The sequence below is a fragment of the Antedon mediterranea genome, chromosome 9, assembly GCF_964355755.1.
Source record: "Antedon mediterranea chromosome 9, ecAntMedi1.1, whole genome shotgun sequence".
In the NCBI taxonomy this organism is placed as follows: domain Eukaryota; kingdom Metazoa; phylum Echinodermata; class Crinoidea; order Comatulida; family Antedonidae; genus Antedon; species Antedon mediterranea.
This window is the reverse complement of record NC_092678.1, coordinates 22,544,325-22,572,089: the sequence shown is the minus strand read 5'-3', so window position 1 is coordinate 22,572,089 and position 27,765 is coordinate 22,544,325. Positions and strand designations below refer to the sequence as shown.

General features: G+C 34.5%; 3 protein-coding genes across 4 annotated transcripts in view; 1 reads left to right on the top strand and 2 right to left on the bottom strand.

The window, feature by feature from the left end:
• Positions 1–27,765, top strand: part of LOC140059445 (uncharacterized) — a 146,610-nt gene that overhangs the window by 110,438 nt on the left and 8,407 nt on the right. The gene's annotated exons all lie outside the window — the stretch shown is intronic.
• LOC140059443 (tubulin alpha chain, testis-specific) lies at positions 3,612–6,187 on the bottom strand. Its single transcript, XM_072105372.1, has 4 exons — positions 6,055–6,187; positions 5,135–5,357; positions 4,860–5,008; positions 3,612–4,703 (listed from the first exon to the last, which is right to left on the bottom strand). Exons 1-4 carry the CDS (start codon positions 6,055–6,057, stop codon positions 3,723–3,725), a joined length of 1,356 nt encoding a protein of 451 aa, XP_071961473.1. The 5' UTR covers positions 6,058–6,187; the 3' UTR covers positions 3,612–3,722.
• Positions 6,438–27,765, bottom strand: part of LOC140059441 (plasma membrane calcium-transporting ATPase 1-like) — a 68,564-nt gene continuing 47,236 nt past the window's right edge. Inside the window, exons 6-19 of one of the 2 annotated variants that reach the window (XM_072105367.1) lie at positions 27,311–27,484; positions 24,312–24,404; positions 21,994–22,137; positions 21,467–21,669; positions 21,138–21,380; positions 20,727–20,968; positions 20,162–20,396; positions 19,501–19,680; positions 16,803–16,997; positions 16,243–16,434; positions 15,482–15,695; positions 11,577–11,782; positions 10,810–11,106; positions 6,438–10,359 (exon numbers count right to left, since the gene is read on the bottom strand). In XM_072105367.1, the coding sequence (XP_071961468.1) occupies positions 10,186–10,359; positions 10,810–11,106; positions 11,577–11,782; positions 15,482–15,695; positions 16,243–16,434; positions 16,803–16,997; positions 19,501–19,680; positions 20,162–20,396; positions 20,727–20,968; positions 21,138–21,380; positions 21,467–21,669; positions 21,994–22,137; positions 24,312–24,404; positions 27,311–27,484 (2,792 nt within the window). In that variant the 3' untranslated portion in view covers positions 6,438–10,185. The remainder of the gene's footprint in view (positions 10,360–10,809; positions 11,107–11,576; positions 11,783–15,481; positions 15,696–16,242; positions 16,435–16,802; positions 16,998–19,500; positions 19,681–20,161; positions 20,397–20,726; positions 20,969–21,137; positions 21,381–21,466; positions 21,670–21,993; positions 22,138–24,311; positions 24,405–27,310; positions 27,485–27,765) is intronic. The other variant, XM_072105368.1, reaches the window with a different exon arrangement.

Sequence of the window (27,765 nt, the reverse complement as noted above, 5' to 3'; positions counted from 1 at the left end):
AGACAATTTAATTATCTATCAAATAAGACTATTTTCAAATTATTATGGCTAAAACTTAATTAGATACAGGCAAAAAAGTGTATTTTTACTTGTGTGAACAGCGCCCTCAATCTTCATTTTTTCCCCAAAAATACCACATTTTTATGTGGTTTCATAAACTTAGCTGGTTGTAACTTTTTAAAAGATTTGTTGTCAGTGACGTGTAACTTATAACATACACCTTCTACCATATACTAAGTAAGTTTCTGAGATAAAATGAAAACAATATTTTTATAGCTTGATATTTTTCCTGAGGTTATTACATGGTGCATGCTAAAAATATTTTGATTTTGTGCTAAAAATCCATCTTTTTGGTCCAGTACAAACAATCTTGTACAGCCATTCTTAAACAAACAGCATATTTTATTGGAAAGATAATCATAATATCTATCCAATAAAATATGAATTTTGTGTATTAATATCTGCTAGATAGCTTTTATTAAACCAAAAAGATGGACTTTTAGCTCAAAATTAAATTTTTTTTTGTGTGTGTATCATGTAATAACCTCAACAAAAATATCAAGCTATCGGAATATTTTTCTCAATTTTTTCAGAAACTGACCTAGTACGTTATAAAAGAGGTATGTAAATTACAGGTTACTGTAAAAAGTCTTTAAAACAAAGTTATAACCTGTTTAGTTCAGGAAAACACATAAAAATGTGGTATTTTTGGGGAAAAAATGAAGATTGAGGGCGCTGTTCACACAAGTAAAAATACACTTTTTTGCCTGTATCTAATTAAGTTTTAGCCATAATAATTTGAAAATAGTCTTATTTGATAGACAATTAAATTTTCTTTATATAAAAAAAAAAATAAACTTTATATTAAATACACTTAATTCTGATAAATTCATGTGAAGTGCTTAAAATCAGCAAATATAACACATTTTAATATTCTAACAAATGCTAGTGATGTTAATAAATTATAAAGTTAGTGATCATAAATAGAATTCTTTTACATTTCTATAAAATGTTGTTATTATACAACATATAAATGTAAATTGTTCGAACCATTTCACAAAAACAACCATTTTACGGCCAATAGTTTTTTAGATTATAGAAATATGTACTACCAGTACAGGTCAAAGGTCAATAAAAATATTTTGGGTCATTTTCTTGTAAAAGTTCTTATTAGACTGAATAGAAACATATACCTTCAGATTAATTTGAGCCCTAATTAAAGTTTGTCCAACTATTAGTTACGGAGTTATATGATATGTAGGTCAAAGGTCAAATATGCCAAAAATCATACTTCCAGCCATTTTTGGACAAACTTTTCCATTAGAACGAATATTAATATGCATCTCCCAAATAATTTGACACTAAAATTATTTCATTTAATCTTAGCGTTGCAAAGATATGATCATTTTGTTTTCAATGGGTCAAAACATTCAAATTGAGGTCAGAGGTCAAAGATGAATTTTAGAAATTTGACAACATGGGTTTTTATAACCAGCATGATTCAAATATTCATAAAACACAATGTTTACACTTTCCCCATTATCTGCACACGAAGGCACTTTTTTTGACATAGGGATCAGGGGCCGGATTTATCAAACTTGCTTAGCAAAAAAATCGTCTTAACTTTGCCTTAAATCCTTGATTTTGCCTAAGTCAGATTTATCAATATATCTAAGCAAAAAAATTTGCTTAATTTTGTCTTAAATCTAAGACGAAAAACACCCTGCCTTAAGATGAAAAATTTCGTCTTATCTCATTTCTGCAACAGAAACATTCTTTTTTGACAACGCGAGCGCGCTAGGCCGGAACATTGAACATTCGGAAAGGCTACGCTAGTGCGTTTTACGCTGTACTACGGACGCTAAAATAATGATATCGATTTTCACAAAGATGGCCTAGAAATTGGACGAGCAAAACTAATATTTTCGGGATAGGTACGACCCAATTGACTAGCTTTTAGAAAACTGTATCGGCTGCCAAGGGTCGCTGTCATTGATAAAAATAAATAAATGTTGATTTGATTTAAGTTTAGAGCGAATGATTTTCGTATATATTTCCGACTGTTGTGCTCTTTCTCTATTTCAAGTAATAAAAACAATAGTAGCCAGAATGCGCCCTCTCTTGTTGGGAGTGAAAATACGGAGATAAAATGTTATAGCGCCGCCATCGCTAAGAGAAAAAAGCTAATACGCATGCGTAAGCAAGAATTTTTCGTCTTAAGACATAATTTGCTGCCCTCTAGAGTTTAATTTTGCGCATGTGCAAAGTAAAATTTACCTAAGACAATTTTTCTGCTAAGACATTGCTAAGGGTCTGTTTCTGCTGAAAAAATCAAAATAATCGATTTTTTCCAGTCACCGCAAACCACAAAAATAATCGCGTTGCAATTGAAAATTGCTACGATTTTAATCGGTTATTCAGGTAATCGGTTTTTAAAATCACGTCATCATTCCCCCACAGCGCAGTTCAAGTTATGAAAGGCCGATGATGAGAGTTGGTTTGTTTACATCCTATCGCTGCCTAAAACTCTCACATGTAGGATTAAAAATTACTCTTACGTAAAGCTTTATTATTTCTAAAATAAACATCTAGGCCTACTACCGATGATGTTATATTAATAAGGACACGTCGGCGAAAAAGGTTCGTTTCGCCGTTCGTTGGTTCTACCTTCGGCCTGCTAGGCCTAGAGGCTATTATATTTCTACCGAAACAAGTCAACAGACAACAGGCCTACTAACAAATGACATGTAAAACATCGTTAGCCTGAACTGGTGGTATGTAACGGGTGTACTTGTAACACAGAATCCCGGAGTCTCTCGGTATAATTCTCCCCCACAAAATAATAAAAATCAAATGTTTAACATTTGATTTTTATTCGGTCTACATCGCGATCGTGGTTTTGCTGATCGTCGTCGATATCGCGCAAATAAACAGCATGCTTTGTGACGTGAATAAGTTTGTCATACTCTAGAGGTCAAAGTGAGGTCAATAATCGCTATTTGTGTTGCAGCTCAAAACTGCTCCGCAATAATCGGTTAAAACAAGAAATAATCGATTAAAACACGCAATGGATTGAGTGTTTTTAATCGGTTATTTTTAATCGGTTATTTTATTTTGCGCCGTTTCTGCTGCCCAAAAATAATCGATTAAAAAAATAAACGGTTAATAATCGATTATTTCTGCTCAGCAGAAACAGGCCCTAAGACGGTTTGATAAATAAGATTAAGTTATTTGCTTAAGCACTTCTTAAATATTTCACCTTAAGCAAAAATATAAGCAAATATTGATAAATGCCAACCCTGGACTAATAGGCTATTTGCGCAAAAATATCTTCTCTCATTTTTGGGTGGTGGGGGAAAAACATCTTTATGGATGGATATTGTTGATTATTATTATTAAAAATAGCATTAAGATTTCTCATAAAATCAGCAAAAAATATGCACATAAATTGTTCATAATTTTCATTATTACTACATTTTAGCATTATTTCTATAGCATCATATTTTATTTTTTTGGGTGGAGGTGGTGGGATAAACTTCATTTATCTTGAATGATGATACAGCTGCTTCATATCCCAGAAATTTCTTCTTAAAAAAATACAGCAAAATCAATTTCACTATTATTTAACTTTTATTTATTCAATACAACTCTGTAAATGTAAAACTATATAACAATTTTAAAAGTATCCTTTAAAATTTTAAATGTTCAAAGTGTTTAAATGTTTAATATTCCTCGCCTTCCTCTTCGGCTTCTCCTTCCACTGAGTCTACACCGACCTCTTCGTAGTCCTTCTCCAAAGCAGCGAGATCTTCACGTGCTTCTGAGAATTCTCCTTCTTCCATGCCTTCACCAACGTACCAATGTACGAAAGCACGCTTGGCGTACATCAGATCAAACTTATGATCGAGACGAGCCCAAGCCTCGGCAATGGCTGTCGTGTTACTCAGCATACACACGGCACGTTGAACTTTAGCTAAATCGCCACCGGGAACAACAGTTGGTGGTTGGTAGTTGATTCCGACCTTGAAACCGGTTGGACACCAGTCAACAAACTGGATGGTTCTCTTGGTCTTGATGGTAGCAATAGCGGCGTTAACATCTTTTGGTACGACATCACCACGGTACAGCATACAGCAGGCCATATACTTTCCGTGTCGTGGATCGCATTTCACCATCTGGTTAGCAGGTTCGAAACAGGCATTGGTGATTTCAGCAACGCTTAATTGTTCATGATACGCTTTCTCAGCAGAGATTACGGGAGCGTATGTTACCAAGGGGAAATGAATACGAGGGTAGGGAACCAAGTTAGTTTGGAATTCGGTCAAGTCTACATTAAGGGCACCATCAAAACGAAGGGAGGCTGTGATTGAGGAAACAATTTGGCCAATAAGACGGTTAAGATTGGTGTAGGTTGGGCGTTCAATGTCCAAGTTACGACGGCAGATGTCGTAGATGGCTTCATTGTCGACCATGAAGGCACAGTCTGAGTGCTCCAATGTGGTGTGAGTTGTCAGGATTGAGTTGTATGGTTCTACAACTGCTGTAGAAACTTGAGGAGCTGGATAGATGGCAAATTCAAGCTTGGACTTCTTGCCATAATCTACGGAAAGACGTTCCATCAACAAGGAAGCAAAACCAGATCCAGTTCCGCCACCAAAGCTATGGAAGATCAGGAATCCTTGGAGGCCTGTGCACTGATCAGCCTGTTAATAAAAATATAAATGTCAGTGTTATTTTTATACATGTCACAATTATCTGAGAGGAAATTGGTCTGCATTTATTATAACAGTAACACTCTATTCAATAGCTAAGAAGATATCACAAATATTATAGAAATAAAGAATTAACTCTAGTCTTACCAGCTTCCTAATTCTGTCCAAAACAAGATCAACAATTTCTTTGCCAATCGTGTAATGGCCACGGGCGTAGTTATTGGCAGCATCTTCTTTGCCAGTGATCAACTGCTCAGGGTGGAACAATTGACGGTAGGTGCCAGTTCGGACCTCATCTAAAATTCATTGTAAAAAAAAAACATTTTTTTTATTCAATCTTTATTTGAACTATTGGTTTAAATTAATGTATGTATTACTATTAGATAATTTAATTGAATAATGTATATTGATTGTGTACTTACCAACCACAGTTGGTTCAAGGTCTACGAAGACAGCACGTGGGACATGCTTTCCAGCTCCGGTCTCGCTGAAGAAGGTGTTAAAGGAATCATCTCCACCACCTATGGTCTTGTCACTTGGCATCTGACCATCAGGTTGGATACCATGCTCCAAGCAGTACAGCTCCCAACAGGCATTACCAATCTGAACACCAGCTTGTCCGACATGAATTGAAATACACTCACGCTGAAAATTGAAGAAAAAATCATCATCATATCATTAAGCTATATCATCATATTTATTATGTTAGGCTGGAGTATACAATTACAACCAAATTTAACATTTTCATTAAATAATGATGGCAATTAATACACCAAATAATTGGGGCCTCGGCCAGCTAGAAATACTGTAGTTTTAGGCCAAGAGTAGTAGGCCTAGCCTGTATGGTGACCGCTAGTATAGGCCTACTATTAATAATGATATTATAGACAGTATAGGCTAGGCTAATAATATTAATTAATCTTAAATTCATAATATTATTTAAAATAATAATAGGCCTAGCCTAGGCCTATCTAAGCCTGATATTAAATTTTATGACCACCCACCCACCATCTGACATCAAGCACAACAGAGGCCTAAAACTCCTAGGCTAGGCCCTAGGCTATTTATTACTAGCAACAGCATCATCGTCTCCATCAATCATCATGTCATGTGCTGCTCCTGCATGCTGCTGCATGCATCGCCATCGTCGTGCATGTGGTCGTCAGAGAGTAGGATCGAGAAAGGAGAAGCGCGGCGGGCAGGCTGACGATGCTCGCTCTGGATGCTGGGTGGAAAGATCAAGCAAGAATGGAAAGTTTTTTTTTAGAAGAAAGTGTGTAAAATATCCTATCCTAGCCCTAATATAATCTACATAATAACAACACTGAATCAAGCAACTAACCATGTTGAAAGTTTTAAAATTAGTTGAAACTTCACGGGAGAAAAACTATAAAAATGTGGTTCTTGGTAAGGTCGACGTGAACACTCGATGAGTCTGTCAACTGGAATGACACTTTTTTGGCGTGTCGTTTCTGAAGTAGCGTGTTCCATCACTTCTCAAATGTAATTTACGCGCAACTCAGACTTGTGATTGGACGACAATATTGAAACGCGCACAACCACCTTAATTGACGCGCGATGTTTTCGCGGTCTTCAACTTTTATCCAATCAAATGTCACGCTTGTATATGGAATATTCCATTTTTCTAAAAGGTACATTTCTTGGCCAATTCTTCTGTTTTTCTTTCTCTATCAATAAAATAATGATAAATATACACAGAACAAATTTGATTTTGCAACTGTTTTTGTTTTAATTTGTGCTTAACATTTTTACATATATAATTACATGAGGAGTGCTAACAAATAAAATAAAAATTAAAAACTTACAATAATAATAATATAAACAATCCATCATGTAAAACAAAAATCATATACAAGAAAAAAAATTAAATATAATTATGTATAATAGATTTTATTGGCGATTGTTTATTTTATTTTTTATGTTACATTAAGAAGTATCTATTGCATTTCATGACTGATTGAATGTACGTACATAGAAGTTCAATAAACCCTGGTTTCGACATTTCATTTAATAAAATTAGTTCCCGATAAATACACCAAGTATGATATGTTAATTGCAAAGGTGTTGTATTCTGTATGGGCTAATTCACTGATATTAAAAGATTAGCAACTTTATTACAAACATTGCAAAATTTGGAAAACCCTTACAAAATGTTACAGCTTGTACACCTAGGTGACAGACCAGGGCAGGTGTCCAGTGAAAAACTCACAGGTGGTTAACAATGCATCGGTAGGTAGAAGAAATTCTAACCATTCATTATGCCCTTTTCATGAACCAATTCTCTAAAATAGACAAACAAAGACGATGGTACAATTAAAATACTAACGAAGACCGATTAACGTCCACAATCTAGTAGAAGTTGTGCCTTCAGTTCCATCTCTACATCTAGCAAACGTAAAAGCACTCAATTTCTAATCAGTTTTGTTAATTTATGCATAGAAATTAATCAACTAAATTTATAATGAATACCTAAACACCTTTGCCTAAACCTAAAATGTAATTAAAAAGAGTCCTTTAGTAATTGTAGTTTCGTCCACAAATAATATATCCCAAACTTTTATAGACGAAACTGTTATATAAAAGTCACACCTACTGCATGCAAATACACACCTGTTGGGATAATAATGATTATGTAAAAACATTTATGCATAAATATTCTAATGACATGTATTATCCTTGTACAAATATGCAAAATACACATTGCATATGTATAACTTTATTAATAATATGCAGATTATTCGCATATTTAATTAAAACAAATCATTGCACATGTAATTACCGTAACAACTTTTCACCAGGTGTAACACTGCATGCAAATTAAGAGCCACACCACACTTACTATTATGTATATGCCAGGGGGATATGTTTTATGCATATGTAAATAGGTAAATTTTATGGCATTTACATAATTGCCAGGTGTCGGTTATACACGTACATAGCTTTAAGGGAATTTTCAGCAATCACACCTTGGAAAATGAAAGATCTAAATAAAAGGGATTCCAATTTAATTCCTTGCGGATAGACAAGCTTGATTAACGACGATTACGTTGGATCAATATATGTTACATCTATCAGATTAAGTGAAACATGAATCACTGTTTCCTATCTGAACCTTTAAAACAGTATCACACAAACAATTTCACAACAAATGGGCACAAACAATCCAAGTTAACTCTCTCTACAAATAGTTGCTACATTGCCATGGCAACTAGCAATAGCCTATATACAAAATTAGTTAGCTATTTATCAACATTACACACTTTATATTATTCACTGTTGCAAATATCTGCTGTTGTTATGGTTACAAAAACAGATACTCGCTGTTGTTATGGTTACAAAAACAGATAAAAACCAATCAAGGTTTGTTTTTATATCTGCATTAAATTTCACCCTAGCAACAAATATATATTACAAGGAGACCACCTGTTTATTCAGATAACCCCACGATATATGCAAATTATCAGTTACAAGAGGAACACAACACCCAATCATATGCTTCTCTCGGGATACCTTATAAAAATTTGAACACTAGAAAGAACGACAACTATTCTAATCATTCCTAAATTACCAAGTTATCGACTCTGCTAATATCCGAGCGTCATAATCTCATTTGATCTAGTTCACATAAATTCTATAGTTAAACACCTGAACCACCTGTAATTATATGCAAAATCTACATGCTAATTTTTCCTTAAAAACATTGTTAGTTACTACATTGGTCAGGGGTACAGATACCTATTTAACTGATAAAAAGAATTCTAATTTCGTTACCATCTCAAAATAATCATTTTTATTTTTCTTGTATATTGGTGTAGGAAAGTTAAAACTCTGGATGACACGAGGTCAAAAGGTCAAATTGTATTCCATATCATCATGCAATGACCACAATGGACATTGGAGGTTTACTGTATTTAATGTGTGGCATACTGGATGCATTTCAAACTATATAAACACCTGTGTTTACTATACATATGGATATCTGATTGGATGGGTATTTATGTCCTATATAAGGTCATTCAATTACTTTATATGGACATCTGACTTTAATATACTATACAATGTTGATCAAACTTCATCACAATACAATAGTCTGTACAGTGTACAAATATACTAGGATATCAAGGTTTGTCCAAACCCACTGACATAATAATTATACTAAATCCCAATTACTGGACTAGATAAGACTAATAACTTTCTTTTATAAAATAACAAGACAATTATATATATTACAATATGAATTTATCATGTTTTTTAAAGGTATTACTAAACTATCATTGTATATAAAACCACCTATTTTACTGGCTAAAGAAAATGTATGTAAAAAAATTAAGGTATATAATAGTATACTAATAGGTCAATTATGATGTTATATTTTGTTTGTTATATAATAATTAGAATATTTTGTAGTATCAAGGTTAACTAAGATATGTATATACCACTTTAGTATTTTACACAAAATTCATTACAATCTATTTATGAAAATATGAACCTACCGTACCAAACATTTTTAATAAGGTTGTAATTTTACAGATTTTTCTAAACATTTAAACTAAATTGAATTAAAAAATTGTTTATAAATTATTTGTTAAAAAACATACAACTAAATTCACCAAATATATTAAAAAGATAATTAATTTTTATTAACTATAATTGCTGATATATTTGTAGTAAACGACCTTTGTTTCTGCTAAAACAGTACAGCCATCCAAAGTTACTCTCCTTTCGAAACGGAAAACACGCAAATCAAATAAACAATTATTGCTATAAATCAAACTAAAAAACAAAATATGTATACATTAAAAAATGTAATATAATTAATATACAACAAAACATTTTTTAAAATAAGAACTGAATACAGTAAGAAAAATTCATTGACAATCTATACATAGTATATACCACTCCACTTTCTACTGGAGGAAACAAATGAGACACTCACGACAAACATATTAGAACCGGAGTGATTACTCTTGTCATGCTCAATCTAACCAAGTTCCCGTTTCCGCTGAAAAAACGAAACAATAAGTACGAACTTACGGTGATCGCATGAACGACGTCATTTCACACACGCAAGATAACATTTCAAATTGTACGTACACACACGATAAATTTATCACGTAATTTTCAAATGGAAAACAGAAAGAGTTTAACTGAAACACACAGACATACATAACGACAACTCGTTCTCAAGTTCGTGTCAATCACGTTAAAACATCTCATTCTTAAAAATCCCAGTAATTTGTGTTAAAAAACCTCTAAAGAACGGGTAAATATATGATGGTATGTACACATTGAGGTTACGATACACCACTGCCGTATCACCTCTGTACCGCTCAGTAGGGTTCTTAGACCACCTCTGATTCCATTACCAGTTCCCTCTCTGCATAATAAAACACACACTTTCTTAATTATTGTTGTCCAGTATCTTACGATTGAAATCATGTCATACAGCCTCTTAAAGAGCAGTTTCCGCACTATTCACGGTGGAGTTCGGGGCACTATCGGCATCATGCTTAATACTTCCAATATCGTATTTGCTTTGATTTGACATGAACTCGTGGATTGAGTTATTAAGACTTTTGCGTTCTATTGTCCTGAGACCATCTTGGAATGCGTGAACTACTCTTATCTAAAAAAAAACAAAAAAAAAACATTACTTCTACATTTTAAGGTTCCTCTGCTTTATAGGATATTTTATGGATCTTTTTTCTGTGTAATGCGCTTAGAAACATTGTGTTAGGCGCTATATAAAGCTTTGCCTACACTATTAAAATTAGTTTAACAAAATAAGTGTAATGTGCCCAAATATGGTAGTGATATGCTCAAATATGGTAGTGATATGCTCAAATATGGTAGTGATATGACACCATCATGTACATATATGGGTACATCACATTTTTTTTGCACATAAAGTTTGATAGTGTAGACAGGGCTTAAAACTACAGTACCATTATAATTATTATTACAACAGAACCAACTGTTTCCAAGAAGAGGCCTACTATAACTTTTTAAAATTATGTAGTTAGTACTCATCCTCAGTCCAAGTATGAATAAAAACGTAAAAATCCTGATATAATACCTGCTGCTGCAAACGTGTGATTCCTCTCATCCATAATATCTGGCCACGTCTCAATTCGGCTCGTGACTCTGACCGGCTTACGTCCGCCTGATCGCTCACGTCTGCCGTGGTGATGCGGATACCGGTGTCGGCCTCGCGGCCAATAGCCAGCAGCCTTGGCAGAGATTTCGTCGGTATGGAGCAGATTAACTGTTGCCACAGAAGAGTGCCAAGACCGAACGCTATACACCACAGCCACTGGACTATGTCCAATGCTTTACAGCTAAATATGATGTCTCCAAAACACACTAGTAGGATCTAAAGAAACAAACAATTCAATTGCATTCTGTTTATCTAACAAAAGATATCAAATTATAAAAAATTGAAAGACAAATGGTTTTTTCATTTATTCAGTCATCAATTACATCATAATTGCAATACAACTGATAACAAGGATCCTGCATAAAAAGCTGTAGCTTCGTTTTTTTTTAGGACCCTTTTACATAAGAACATACAATCCAAATTTAAGCTAAATTCTGAAATGTTATTGGTAATGTAATCCAAGTATAATTCTAACCCCAAATTTTTATACCCAGGCCAATGGGACTATTGTACTCAGTCAAATAAAGTAGAGCTCTGTCTACACTTTCAAATTTTATGTGACAAAAAATATCCTGTGCCCATATATGGACATGATGTCATACCACTACCATATTTGGGCACATCCAACATTTTTTTCTCAAACTAGTTTGATAGTGTAGACAGAGCTTAATATCCGAGACACTTACCTGTGCAATTACAGTTGCTACAACTACTCCAACGAAAATGTAGTTATTTAATATTCCATCGAAAACATTACGTTCTCCATGTACTTTCCTTGAATTAACTTCATTGAAAATTTGCATGAATACAAAGGTGTTAAATATAATAGTAAAGTGTTGAGTTGGCCCACCATGACTACCTCGTCCATTATCAATGTCAAACAGTTTTTCACCTGCGAAAAAAAAAAAATGGAACTTGTGTGTAAAACATATATATATCATACAAGTTCTGATTAAAAAAAAAATAAAAATAACTAGACATGAAACTCGTCACTTTGACGAGTTAGTTATCCGCACGACAGATGCCACGTGCACGTCATACGTTAAAAACTATAATAAGAGGTGGTCCTGTATTTTCGCCTTGTATTATAATTATACAGTACACTGTGTATAAAAGGAGACATTAATTCTACATGATACAGAGGGCGGCAAACAACAATTTGCTCACATCAGAGACTATGCTGGTGTACATTGTACTACTGTACATATTAACTGAATTATGGGACCTGCTTTTAATTCAAATATTTAACATGATGACGTCATAAAAAAAACAACACAACGATAGCAATTTCTGAAGAAAATTATCTTAGCAACAACATATTAACGTGTAGAAGAAATTTGAATACGTAAAATGTTGGTGCGCGCACATTTAAATGTGATGAACTATTACGCAAAATATGAAAATATGACTTTTTTTATTCAACTGGCAATATGATGACGTCACAACATCCGATTGGCAAAATGTTTACATGAATTCGTATCTACAATCCTATAGCTTCCAGAAAACGTTTTAATCGTGATTATCACATTTTATTCTTACGAGCCAATACAGATTAAAATTTACTGTAAAGATGAAATTAATGACCCAAGTAATTAAAATTTTTAGGCATGATGACGTTATAAAAATTTAAATATTTTTATCTCATGCTAAAGAAAGTTGATTGACCTAGACAATATATAAATATAGGAGAAAAAGGAATACAGATAAGCGTGATGCGCTCCATTGAATGTGATGAGCAATAACGAAACAGACAAAAATCCTATATTTTACATTCGTGTGGCTATACGATTACGTCACAATGTTTTTTTAGCCTTATCGATGCATGATCCGATATCTGCAACTCATCAACTTCTAGATTTTGTAATAAAAATAAACGGTTCACGGTTTACTTTAGAAACTATGACTGTTTAAAAAAAGACATTATTTTGATGATTTTTTAAGCTTTTTCATAAAAAACGCGCACAAATTGTCTAATTCAACGTGTTCGTATGGCGTTATTTAAACTGGAAAAGGTCTAAATTGTTTTCAAAATTACTAGGAAAGGCTTCAAAAATATAATTCAAGAGAAAAAAATATGTTTTTATCGCTACGTGCGCACCGCGTGCGTAAAAAATTGCGCGCCCGTGGGAATTTTTGACATGCTCAAAATGACATGAAACGCGTAAAAAGTTGATTAGAAATTAATTTTGCGCATTTTGAAATTTTAAATGCGCGTGCGCGCGTAACTTCTTGTGAAACATGCCATTTTTAATCCGTAGAAAGTTTGCCCCTGATATGACTTAAATTTTGTCAAAGTGTCAATACTAAATGACTTTTGGTTTTTAATCTATGATCAATCATTGAAATTCATAAAATTGCGCGTAAGTCACGTTGCGCAACTATGACGTCATTCAAAAATAGGAGGTGCACAACTTCACGTAAATGCCCATATGTTGTCAAAGTTATGAAATGTTATGTTTACACATTTTAGAGAAACGCGACTCACAAAAAGGAAGGAAGGAAAGAAGAATAATACAGAAAAACTAGATTTGAACTCGTCACTTTGACGAGTTCGGGTTATCCGCGCATACGCAACATGCACATACTTTAAACTATATGAACCTCGACAATTATTATTCCATCCTATGACATGAAATAAATATGTTTACAGTGCTGAATTGTACCTATTTTGTAGCATACATCATATTACAGTATTTACAGAATACGCTGTATATGTTATATACAGTGTAGCATAGACGATATTACGAGACCCATCTTTGAAATCCAATTAATAACACGATGACGTCATCAAATCGACGTCTAAAGATAACAATTTTAGAAGATAAGTATCTAAATAATTACATTAATTCAAATTTTAAGAAATTTAAATCCGTAAAATATAGATGCGCGCTCTTTTAAATGTGATGAACTATGACGCAAAATATGAAAATACGACTTTTTGTATTCAACTGGCCATATAATGACGTCACAACATCTAATTGGCAAAATATTCACATGAATCTGTATCTACAATCCAATAGCTTCCAGAAAACGTTTTAATCATGATGATCACCTTTTATTCTGACGATCTATAACAGATTGAAATTTACTGTAAAGATGAAAATAGGTGACCCACTTTATTTACATTTTTAGACATGATGACGTCATAAAAATTAAAATATTTTTAACTCATGTGAAAGATAGTTGATTGACCTAGACAGTATTAAAATATCTGAGGAAATGGAATACGTATAAGCGATATGCGCTCTATTTAATGTAATGAGCAATCGCGAAACAGTCAAAAATCCAATATTTTACATTCGTGTGGCCATACGATGACGTCATAACATCCGAGGGGTAAAGATTCTGCATAAATTCATATCTACAACATATCTGCTTACATATCAAATTTAAAAAATTGGGGGTAACGGTTGATCCTGAGGAGCTATAATAGATTCAAAGTAGGTATAATTTTGACAATATTTTGTCACTTTTGCAACTAAAACGCACGCAAATTGTCTAAATCAACGTGTTCGTATGACGTCATTTTAATTTGAAATGATGTAAATCTTTTTTTAAATGACTAAGAAAGGCTGTAAAATCATAATTCAAGAAAAAAACACATGATTTTCATGCTCCGTGCGCACCTTACGCCTAATTTTTTTCGCGCGCGTGGGAATTTTTGACATGCTAAAAATGTCATGATCAGCGTAGAAAGTTGATTAGAAAATAATTTTGCGCATTTTTAAATTTTAAATGCGCGTGCGCGCGTAACTTCTTGTGAAACATGTCATTTTTAATGCATAGAAAGTTTACCCTTGATATGACTTAAATTTTCACCAAGTGTTAATACAAAACGACTTTTGGTTTATAATCTATGACCAATCATTGAAATTCATAAAATCGCGCGTAACTTATGCTGCGCAACTCTAACGTCATATAACGAAGTTTCTTGCACATCTACAGCTACAGGTCAATCTTTTGACAAAGTTATACAATCTTATGTTGACAAGGATGAGAGATATGCGACGCACAAAAATCCGGGAAAGAAAGAAGAATAACAAAGAAGATGAAAAAAAAGATATTTACAATCACAAGGGTTATCCGCAACTTAAAGTTGCGGATAACCAAAAATGTTGATCTCATACAATAACAAGGAGTTATCCGCTTGGTAACCAAGCGGATAACTAATAATAATAATAATAATTTGATAGTGTAGACAGAGCTTAAGACCAACTAGTGTCCCCTGAATGTTAACAGAATGTTAATTTGTATATATAAATATTTGTTGATGGATTCAAACATGTACTACAAATGGAGAGAGGCATTATATACCAATAGATAAAAGTTTTGGTCCTCTCTCCTTCATCTTTTTTTTTGTAATGTAAATACCATATGGAAAATTGTCTGAAATAAAAGTTGAATTGAATTGAATAGTAGTGTCCCCTAAATAGAGGTTTGTTGTATAGTTACAACATATGGCCTCTTGTTCATTTCACATGGATTTATTTATTTTTTCATACAGTTTGAGAGTGTAGACAGAGCTTAAGATTGGCCAATTTGTCGATTCTGTTCTTAACTCCTTGGAAATAAAATATATATTTCCGCTTACCTGCGAAAAGCAACACCATAATGACGATAAATTGGTAAATGAAGTGGCCTAGAATGTTTTTCATCATAGTACGTGAGATGAGTGGTTTGGTACGACCATACGGCTTTCTAGTAAGCAAGGCTGGCGTAGGTGGCTCTGTAGCCAATGCTAACGAAGCCAGCGAGTCCATGATTAGGTTCACCCACAACATCTGGATGGCTTTCAACGGACTGTCCTGTAAAGGCGATAGGAAAATTAACTTTTAAAACTATTCTTATAAACTCTATCTTTACAGTTAAGCTCTGTCTACACTATCAAACTTTATATGAAAAGAAATTGATTTGCCCATATATGGAAATGATGATGTCATATCACTACCATATTTGGGCATACCACTATCATAATTGGGTACATCACACTTTTTTGTCTAGTTTATAGTGTAGACAGAGCTTTAGACAAGATCTGTTTGAGACAGTTAGAACTCAGCTATAATTAAAATGTTTTAATCTCGTACAAATGATAACTAGCGTTGTCCTACCATACCACATAAAGGGTGTGAAAGAGTCGCTATCGAATCAAATTTGAACAATACTATGAAAGCCTCAGTGGTCTAATGGTAGGATTTACTGAATATGCAGCAGAAAATTCTGGGTTTAAATCTCGGTTGGGGAAGCTTTTAACAATCTCACAAATTTCTACCCATTCAGAGTTAAATTAATATAATAATTAATTAGTTTATGGTGAAGTTATATATATCAACTGTGTAAAAAAATCATACTTACTCCAATGGTCATAGCACTAATGACAGTGACCGTGATAGCGGTCAAGTTAACAGTCAATTGGAACTGTAAAAACTTAGCGATACTGTCATAAACATTCCTTCCCCACATGACTGCCTTCACGATACTTGTGAAGTTATCGTCAGTTAGGATAATATCTGAAGCCTCCTTGGCTACGTCTGTTCCAGCAATGCCCTGCAAGAAATACATTAAATGGAATTAACAAGAACTTTTACATGAAACCTTATCAAATAATGGAGTATAAAAACCACAATAAAGGTAATAATAGTTCATTCTTATAAAGCGCATATAAGCAAGCTCTTAATGCACTGCACATTATTACCCCGGTCACTTTTGGGGATCAAACATGTATGGAAACATACTCCCATCATGCAGCTAGTAATCAGAACGAAGTTGTGTCTTGATCTAGCCCATTTTATACACCTGGGTGGAGAGAGGCAAATGCAAGTAAAATGAGGATACAATAGAGTTGGATTCGAACCACGATCAGTAATCCAACTACCCACACACTGCGTCACACGCCCTCACTAGATACTACTAACCATAGCAAATCCCACATCAGCTTTCTTCAAGGCAGGAGCATCGTTGGTTCCGTCTCCTGTGACTGCTACAACCTCTCTGTTAGGATTCAGCTTACTGTCAATGATCCCCTTTACCAGGGTGTGTTTGTCAGTGGGTGAAGAGCGGGCTAGCACTCTTAGCTTAGGCCAAACCTTGTCAAGAAGGTGTTGCTGAATCTGATAACAAGAACAAATAATATATATCATATAATGTGTTTATGTGTGTGTGATGTGCCCATGGTGGTGATATTCCCAAATACAGTATAGTGGTGATATGACATCATCATGTCCACATATGGGCACATCACATTTGTTTGTCACAAAAAGTAGACTGAGCTTTTATACATATGTTTGATCTACTCTGACATACAGTAAAACAACTCCTTTAGGACACCCCTATTCAGAGAACACACCTATTAATAGGACAATTTAGAGGAGTCTCCTTAATAGGGGGTCTACTGTAATCATACTTAATTATTAATTATATATACAGTATTATATGCAGATTGTTTATAACAGGGAATAATCATATTAAAAGCAACCCACAAAGTGACAAAACATTGAAATGATTGTACTAAAGTCATACCATTATCTCTCCCTGTTAGTCACTTTTAAGTGTAGTCAATAGCATTCAAACATGTTCTGTTAAACTTAAGAGATTCTAATAGTACTTTTAAAGCTTTGTAAGTGCATGTATCCATAAACACTGATATTGCCTATCCTAATCACAAATACTTAACATTAAACAAATCAAAGCCGATGACAGAGTGTTATCATCGTTATGATGATGGTACATGTGATATATGTTCACCACTTGTCACAAAAATAACTGGATAATTTATTAGAATTTAAATCCGACAAGTATAATAAATCACAACACAAAATGTTAAATGAAGTAAAGTTGTTAAGTCTATACCTTATAAAACTTACATGCATTACTCTTATACAGTACAACCTTAATAGAGAGGTGTCCCCTTAATAGAGAGGTGTCCCCTGAATAGAGAGGTGTCCCCTGAATAGAGAGGTGTCCTCTGAATAGAGAGGTGTCCTCTGAATAGAGAGGTGTCCTCTGAATAGAGAGGTGTCCCCTGAATAGAGAGGTGTCCCCTTAATAGAGAGGTGTCCCCTGAATAGAGAGGTGTCCCCTTAATAGAGAGAGGTGTCCTCTGCATAGAGAGGTGTCCTCTGAATAGAGAGGTGTCCTCTGAATAGAGAGGTGTCCCCTGAATAGAGAGGTGTCCCCTGAATAGAGAGGTGTCCTCTGAATAGAGAGGTGTCCTCTGAATAGAGAGGTGTCCCCTGAATAGAGAGGTGTCCTCTGAATAGAGAGGTGTCCCCTGAATAGAGAGGTGTCCTCTGAATAGAGAGGTGTCCCCTGAATAGAGAGGTGTCCCCTGAATAGAGAGGTGTCCCCTGAATAGAGAGGTGTCCCCTGAATAGAGAGGTGTCCTCTGAATAGAGAGGTGTCCTCTGAATAGAGAGGTGTCCCCTGAATAGAGAGGTGTCCCCTGAATAGAGAGGTGTCCCGTTAATAGAGAGGTGTCCCCTTAATAGAGAGGTGTCCCCTGAATAGAGAGGTGTCCCCTGAATAGAGAGGTGTCCTCTGAATAGAGAGGTGTCCTCTGAATAGAGAGGTGTCCCCTGAATAGAGAGGTGTCCCCTGAATAGAGAGGTGTCCCCTGAATAGAGAGGTGTCCTCTGAATAGAGAGGTGTCCCCTGAATAGAGAGGTGTCCCCTGAATAGAGAGGTGTCCCCTGAATAGAGAGGTGTCCCCTGAATAGAGAGGTGTCCCCTGAATAGAGAGGTGTCCCCTGAATAGAGAGGTGTCCTCTGAATGGAGAGGTGTCCCCTGAATGGAGAGGTGTCCCCTGAATGGAGAGGTGTCCCCTGAATAGAGAGGTGTCCTCTGAATAGAGAGGTGTCCTCTGAATAGAGAAGTGTCCTCTGAATAGAGAGGTGTCCCCTGAATAGAGAGGTGTCCTCTGAATAGAGAGGTGTCCCCTGAATAGAGAGGTGTCCCCTGAATAGAGAGGTGTCCCCTGAATAGAGAGGTGTCCTCTGAATAGAGAGGTGTCCTCTGAATAGAGAGGTGTCCTCTGAATAGAGAGGTGTCCCCTGAATAGAGAAGTGTCCACCTAATAGAGAGGTGTCCTCTGAATAGAGAGGTGTCCTCTGAATAGAGAGGTGTCCTCTGAATAGAGAGGTGTCCCCTGAATAGAGAGGTGTCCCCTGAATAGAGAAATGTCCCCTTAATAAAGAGGTGTCCTCTGAATAGAGAGGTGTCCTCTGAATAGAGAGGTATCCTCTGAATAGAGAGGTATCCTCTGAATAGAGAGGTATCCTCTGAATAGAGGTGTTTCCTTAATAGGTGTGTCCTCTTAATACTTAATATAGGTGTCCCCTTAATAGAGGTGTCCCCTTAATATAGGTGTCGCCTTAATATAGGTGTCGCCTTAATATAGGTGTCGCCTTAATATAGGTGTCGCCTTAATATAGGTGTCGCCTTAATATAGGTGTCCCCTTAATATAGGTGTCGCCTTAATATAGGTGTCGCCTTAATATAGGTGTCGCCTTAATATACGTGTCGCCTTAATATACGTGTCGCCTTAATAGAGGTGTCCTCTGAATATGGCGGTCCCACCTACTGCATAAACATGTTAAATTGTTTTATTTACATACTTTGCCACTCCTATCTCGGATTTTTCTGTTGAATTCCTTTCCGTCCAAGACAAGAAATTCATCTCCAGGAACGAGGATGCCACATTTGGTGGCGATTGAACGGGCTGTGTTGATGTTATCTCCCGTGACCATGCGAACGGTGATACCAGCTTGTTGACATTGTAATATGGCATCTGGTACCTACGAAACAAGATTCATAAAAAAGCCATAAATAACAATCTTTACAAGTACTGTACCTTCTATTCTACAAACATTTGTATTTTCAGGGGCCAGATTTATCAAAATTGCTTAGCAAAAACAAATCCCCTTAACCTTTATCAAGTCAATGATAAGTTATTTTCAAAAATGTGTATGTTTTTCATGACAAAATCCATTTCTTAGGATAAAAAGAACTGGTTTGATAAATAAAGTTTCTGCTTTTTACTTAAGCACTGTTTTTTACTTAAGCAAAATATTTGTAAATGCCAGCCCAGATCTACATACAAATCAAGGTTCTCAGCAGCAACTTTAGAGTGCCGATCAGTAATTTTTAGCTCCCTGCTTGGATCACAACATCAGGCCTAACCAATATCAAAACCAGCAGATAAGTCACCTAAGATTAGGTTGACTAGCTTTATGAAGTCGAACATTATCATACATTTTATTCAAAATGTGTTCTTACCTCTCCTCTGACCGGATCTTCAATACCAGTTATAGCTAGAAATGTTAAAGCCTGCACTATGTTAGCTTCATCCTCCCAGTCTGGGCTCTCTTTTGGGCCAAAGTCACGGTACGCTAGACAAAGGGTTCTTAAACCCTCCGATGCCATTGGTTCAATTACTTCGCTTTGAATCTTGTTCTTCATGTCAGGGGAAAATGGCTGAGGTAATCCCTGCTCATCTATTATCTGCACACACCTATAAAACAAGGCCAGGTTGGGTCGTGTCAGGTCAATTTCAATGAGTTTCATATGCATATCAAAAATACAATTTTAAAAAACTATTAAAAAGCAAAATAGTAAACTCTGAAAGCAAGGAATAGCTAAAACAATGTAAAAGATACCGCTATTAAAGGGACACCTTTGGGACCGAACAAAGTGTTTCCTTAACAAGGTTTTTTCCTGAATAGAGGTTGGTGGTAGTGTTAAAACATATATTGACCCTTTTTCTCTTCTTCTTCTAATCACAGATAAATCGACCGATGTATATACTGTATGTATATATGTTTTTTACTCTGACGACACTTACTTTCTCATAATAACCTCTGAAGCACCTTTAGTGTAAAGACGATATCCACCAGTTTCTAGTGGTATCACCGTGCTCATCGACTTTCTCGACGAGTTAAACGTGTACATGTGAATGAATCGTTCTGGTGGCCATTGGTCACGCACCATCTGATAATCATCTTCCATCGCTAAGATAAAACCTAAGAGGGCACACTCTGTCTTGTTGCCGACTTGGCGTGGAAGATGTCCTTCTGATTCTGGTGGCTGCAGAATAAAAAAATATCGGGAAAAATGAAATTAACCGAAGGAACCAGGATTCCATAAACAGTTAATAATAATTTTTATTTTTTATTGCCAATTTATTATATTACATATATTGACATTTTGTGAATAAGTTATATATGAATGAATACATTGAATATGAATATCTTACCATTATTTTAGATGTATATCCACTATTAATTGAGATTGACTGAAGTATACTATTATAAACACTCTCTGGTATACTCTCACGGTCAGGAACCTCTTTATGGAGCTTGTTACAGAAATAGCTCTGTACAACCGTCATTCGGTTCGTGGTTAATGTGCCCGTCTTGTCCGAACAAATTGCTGTCGCGTTTCCCATTGTCTCGCAGGCGTCAAGATGCCGTACCAAGTTGTTATCGTACATCATTTTCTAAAAAGTAATCACAAAAAAGTTATTCATTCATCAACATTTATTAATTTGTTCCATGAATTGTTTTGAAATAAAAAATTACCCACCTTGACGGAATACGCCAATGAAATGGTTACAGCAAGAGGGAGCCCCTCAGGAACTGCGACAACTAAGACTGTTACACCGAGAATGAAACTATCAACAAAGTCTGAGATGTAATCTGTTGACCATTCATTCTTCTCGATACCAAATTCAACGATGCATAGCCGCACAATAAGGATGATTGTCGTCAATACAGCAACCGTACAACCTGCAAAAAAATGAATACAAAATACATAATATACGGCTTTACCACGTTGAAACATCGGTTCTCGTCAAGGTGGGCACTGGATGAGAGAAGCCCTTGATCATTGATAGGAACAACCAAGGTGTTTTAAACAGTGCTGGCTTAGTTTTTCATCCATAATTTAGATGAATGGAATTGACTTTGTAATCCATCTAATTGGCTAACTTGGTTAGTTTCGCTTGAAGTACAGACTTACATTGCTGTAGACTTACCTACATAGCCAATCTGAATGGCTTACTTGGTTAGTTTAGCTTGAAGTATAGACTTACGTTGTTGTTGTAGACTTACCTACATAGCCAATCTGAATGGCTAACTTGGTTAGTTTAGCTTGAAGTACGGACTTTCCCTCAGATTCTCCTGGTTCATCCCTATCCTGCAGCAATTTCTCCAACTCCTCCTCTTGTTTGCCGTTCCTCGCCTCAGTTTCATGAACTAAGAAAAAAAAAATCATACAAATTCATTTATTTATTTCAACAATATTTTACGAGGGTGGTAATGGAATAGGCAAAGGTATTTTTTGGTATTCATCCACATAAATAATTATAATTAATGGCGACTAAATATTCCATTGCTTTAAAAAATAAAGTCAAGCATTATAGGAATAGACCATGGCTATAATTGATAAAATCTTGTCTCTCCAACGAATGAAATATAATAAATATGATATTGAAACAATACCTTAAGCTCTGTCTACACTATCAAATTTTATGTGACAAAAATATGTATGGACATGATGATGTCATACCACTATTATATTTGGGAATATCACTACCATATTTGGGTATATCACACTTTTTTTTGTAGTGTAAACAGAGCTTTCAGAATTTACTTATTTACTACAAAAATGGTCAACAACCTTCAACAATGCACATTTCCTTTGTCAAATTAAAACATAGTTCTTTCATGCAGCAACCATAGATATTTTAGGCAACCAACAATAAATGAAATAATATTGTACATTTCTATAGATATAGACATGGTATACAATTATGGTTGTAATGGAACAGGCCAATTGGTACAGTATGTATAATATTCATACCTCATCAAATTAATTTTTAATAAAATGGAATATTCCATTTACTTTCTTTGACATCCAATAAAATTTATTATTTTATTCAGAGAGAAAATAGGTTAACATTGGTTTATCCAAGTAAGTACACTATTCTCTGTCACATGACTGAAAGTGTGTAATAATATCATCTTTATACTGTATAATTTATTTATGAATATGAACTATATAATATGTGTTCTATATATATTACATATCATATATTTGTAAAATGATGATATGAATAATAGATTTAAAATTATTTGTAATGTATTCTGATGCACATACATGAATGAATATATACCAAGGAATGCTAGAAAACTTCACATTTATAACAAGGCTAAATGAAAAATGACCAAAGAAACAGAATATATTAGCCTACCCATGAAAGAGATACCCATGAAAGAGATACCCATGGAAAAATGTACCAATGGAAAAAGGTACCAATGGAAAAAAGTACCAATGGAAAAAGGTACTGTACCAATGGAAAAAGGTACCAATGGGAAAAGGTACCAATGGGAAAAGGTACCAGGGAAAAAGGTACCAGCGAAAAAGGTACCAATGGAAAAAGGTACCAATGGAAAAAGGTACCAATGGGAAAAGGTACCAATGGAAAAAGGTACCAGGGAAAAGGTTAATTCCATGAAAATGTACTTCTAGAAAGATCTTCAAGGCAGATGAGGAGCTTGTCTTGTTGGAAATTTTAAATTTTCACTATCCACCCCAATTCCCCAGCACAGATCGTCATTTTATATTAAATATATAATAATATAAGTATCTCTCCCTCGTCTGTTCTTTTTTTCTGAAAATAATATGCTATAAATATTTCAGAGAGTACCATACTGTATCATCAGTAAACCTCTAGTAACCTTCACACACCATCAGGAATATAACATGAAAACATTATTACACAACATTAAATTTTAAGACACATCTAAAACATGCTTATTATCTAAACAAAAATAAACCAGTAACGCGTTAATGTTATAGTTAATGTAAAATATTAGAAAATAAAACTACAAAAAACAGCTTAATATTATGGCTTCTGAAATTATGTTTTTGAAGAAACTTTCTCAATAAAAAAAAACATGTACAAAGCAAATGCGTCTATGTTAACTGATTATTGTTTCAACTAAATTACTCAGAAGACGTTCAAGCAACGATCACGTTTCTTAAATTATTACATTTTGGGGAAAAAATCAGACTAATAACTTTAAATATCATGTACAGCTTCCGTCAAAAAGGTAAATTAAGTATTATTTACAATAAACATCACATAAAACTGTTAGATATGGGTACAATTTACAAATATAGCCTTCTCATGCATGCCAAGAACTCCCTACCATTTTCTATACAATGAATACAAAAAAATATATTATGAATCCATCCAACATGCAGACAAGACTCAGATTAGAAATAATTATTTTAAAACAGTTTTAAACTAAAAGAACAGAAATTAGTTCACAACTAAAAAGATAAAACTGAATCTCGTTTTGATTAGTAAAAAAATATCTAATATATCAGGCAATACAACGCATTCTCCATTCATAGTTCTTACGTTTATTGTTGTCAGAATTTTCTCGTACAGCGTTTTCATTATTTTCGGAATTCTCCGCTTTAGTTTGCGACTCCATGTCGTCGGGCTGTTTACCTGATTAAGTGTGCAAAAAAGATATCTGTATTGTTTACCAACGGTGGACATCCTTTAAATGTCATTGGTGTTAAATTAACAGATAACTAATACAAGATGGTATGCGATAATATAAATCAATTGCGAGACACACCACCACAATAACACGGGATCTGAAATATTAATGCTGGTTAACATTGAACTTAATTAATGTATTACTATACATACAGCCTTCAGAAAATACACTACAGAAAAAAAATGGATTACACATGTTGAAAAAACAAAACAACGAAATGAATGACTCAGTTAAAATGTACAGTAGTACGCCTTTCGTAAAACCGTTTTATATGCTGTGTACCCAGGTGTGAATTAATTCTACAGTTTTGCAGGCCATGTGAAAGTGGTGTAAGATTTTAATGCAAACTTACAAAAACTAATACTATTAAATCCTAAGAAAAAAATATACCTAGACAAAATGAAAATGACACATGTACACAGTACAACTGACAGTAATTAATATAGTATGATTATGATATTAATCATGATTTCGAACATGAGATTTAAGATGCAGGAGGTACTGTAACACACACCTCCTCCTATACCTTATTGACAATGACAGCTAACATGGCATATAATGAACTACTGTACTATACTGTACTTTTATTAAAATCTATTTTTGACAGACTATTATGTTTATACTCTCCCCTCCTTGAAGACATCTTGGATTCAACCCTGAGTAATGATTTATTTGATGATGATGATGATGACGATGATTGACGACGACGATCGACGACGACGACGACGACGACGACCGACGACCGACGACCGACGACGACGACGACCGACGACGACGACGACCGACGACGACGACGACCGACGACCGACGACGACGACGACGACGACGACGACGATGATGATAATGATACTGATGATAATGATACTGATGATAATGATAATGATGATGACGATGTTGATAATGATACTGATGATGATAATCATGATGATAATGATTATGTTAATGTTGATAATGATACTGATGATGATAATGAGGATGACAATGAGGATGACAATGTTGAAGATGATGACGATGATGTTGATAATGATACTGATGATGATAAAGATGATGATGATGATAATACTGATGTTGATAATGGTACTGATAATGATACTGATGATGATGATGATGATGTTCAAGAACATACATAAAGTGATGTACTGATAACAAAAATAATGTTGATAATAATCAAAATATTGACTATGGTACTACAATGACAATTAGAAGAAGTGTGTAATTACTAATATTGAAGGAAAGAAGACAGACGTACTACAGTAAATCTCCTTAAACTGTGATACACTGTCATCTGCTTATATGCCATCTCTACATCCATTATTAATACAAGATTTTCCAACACAGATTACTTACATTACAACATACATTTTTTATATAACATACTTAGGTTCAACTGAAGATAACACTGTTAATGTTAATATCTCTTGTTACTTTCATATATTGTATTTGTATATATAATTTTCTGGCTGTTTTTAAATTGTTTTGATTTAGCTTTTCGCTTTTTTTTTGTATCTCCATTGAGATCCAGACACTGATACCCAGAGCATTGTCATTTTTTCAGTAATTTGCTTTTGGATTTATCCAATCGAGTTTGAACAATACCAGGAAAGCCCCAGTGGTCTAATGGTTTACATCTGCATATCAAGCAGGCAGTTCGAGTTCGAGTCTCGGCCGTTTAAAATTAATTAATTAAATTTCAGTATATCACCGGGCGGTTTAGAATTAATGTTCTTTGCCTGATTTGTTTATATATATAATTATATACAAATGCATTTTCTTTTTTTTTCGTTTATGGATCTAGCGTGACAAGAAATTTCTCTTCTCTAAGATCATCTATTATTAATGGTATTGTTGTATTGTTTACCATTATATTACCATTGTTTTTTATTGTATTGTTTACCAACCATTGATAGAAATTATTAAATGTTGATGTTACTTTATTACCTCCGCCAAGGAGGTTATATTTTCACCCCTGTATGTTTGTGTGTGTGTGTGTCTGTGAACAGCCTGGAGGCCACAGTTTTTATCCGATTCTCACCAAATTTGGCAACAACAATCTATGCCCCAAAAGCTTGGACGAGTTCGAATTTGAGGGGAAAAGGTCATAGGTCAAGGTCACAACTAACAAAAAACTATTTTACTGCCTAGAGACCACAGTTTTTATCCGATTCTCACCAAACTTAGCCACAATGATCAATGACACATCATATAATTGTGGTTAAATTTTGAAGGGTCAGGGTCAAAGATCAAGGTCCACAAAAAGCTAAAAAAAAAGAAATAAAAAAATAATAAAAAAAAAACCTCAGTGGGACTTGAACCAGCGATCTCAACTGTGAGAGGCTGGATACATAACCATTACACCACACTGTCATCCACAACTTTGTAGTGTGCAGTTAACATATTTACACTAAGAACTAATTAAAAAAAATGTAAAAAAAAAATATTCAGGGGGAATTTTATGTAGGGAAATTTTACAGTAGGCGGAGGTTTGTACTCTCGGAGTACCCTCTAGTTTATATATACAAATACATTTTTTTTCTTTTCGTTTATGTGTCTTGCTTGACAAGAAATTTCTGCTTGCAAGATCTTCTATTAATGATTGTATTTTTTACTATTGATAGAAATTAATAATGTTGATATGTAAAATACAACATCTATTTTAATTTCAAAATGCCTAAATCTTTCATTGGAAAGAAATTCATAACATTAACAGAACGACAAAAATATTAGGCGCTGCGCTAATGAAATCAGTCTCTCTGAAATCAGTCATTGATTCCAAACAACCATTAAGAACATTTCAGGTAATTAACAGTCCTATAATGCGTCCTAAGGCTAAAACAAACACATCATTGTTTACCTTTACTGTAGGTACCAACAGCTGCTTCCTCATTGCCATCTTCAACTTTGACCTTTGCCGGCCCACTTTTTTTCTTGTCTCCCCCTAGCAGGAGGGAGAAGATCTGACCCGTCTGTGAGTGTAAGCCGACTGCGGTTACCACAAACTTACCACTGCCTTCCATAACATGTGTACCTGAGGAAATAAAAAACAAATGTTAAATATCAAATAACTACAAGTGGAATCAGCTTATTTATTACATAAATATACCGTATTCTATCTACTAAGATTTTATGTTAAGAAAGCTGTTGTTTGTAAAGGTCACCTATAAAGTTGTAGAAAAAAAGAAAAAATATTAATTAGAATAATAATGCTATGCACGGGCAATCTGATGTTACACCGTGCTCAAAATCTAATGTAATAACCAATATTTACATATCATTTAAAATTGTACAATTTTATTTAAAAAAATGTAA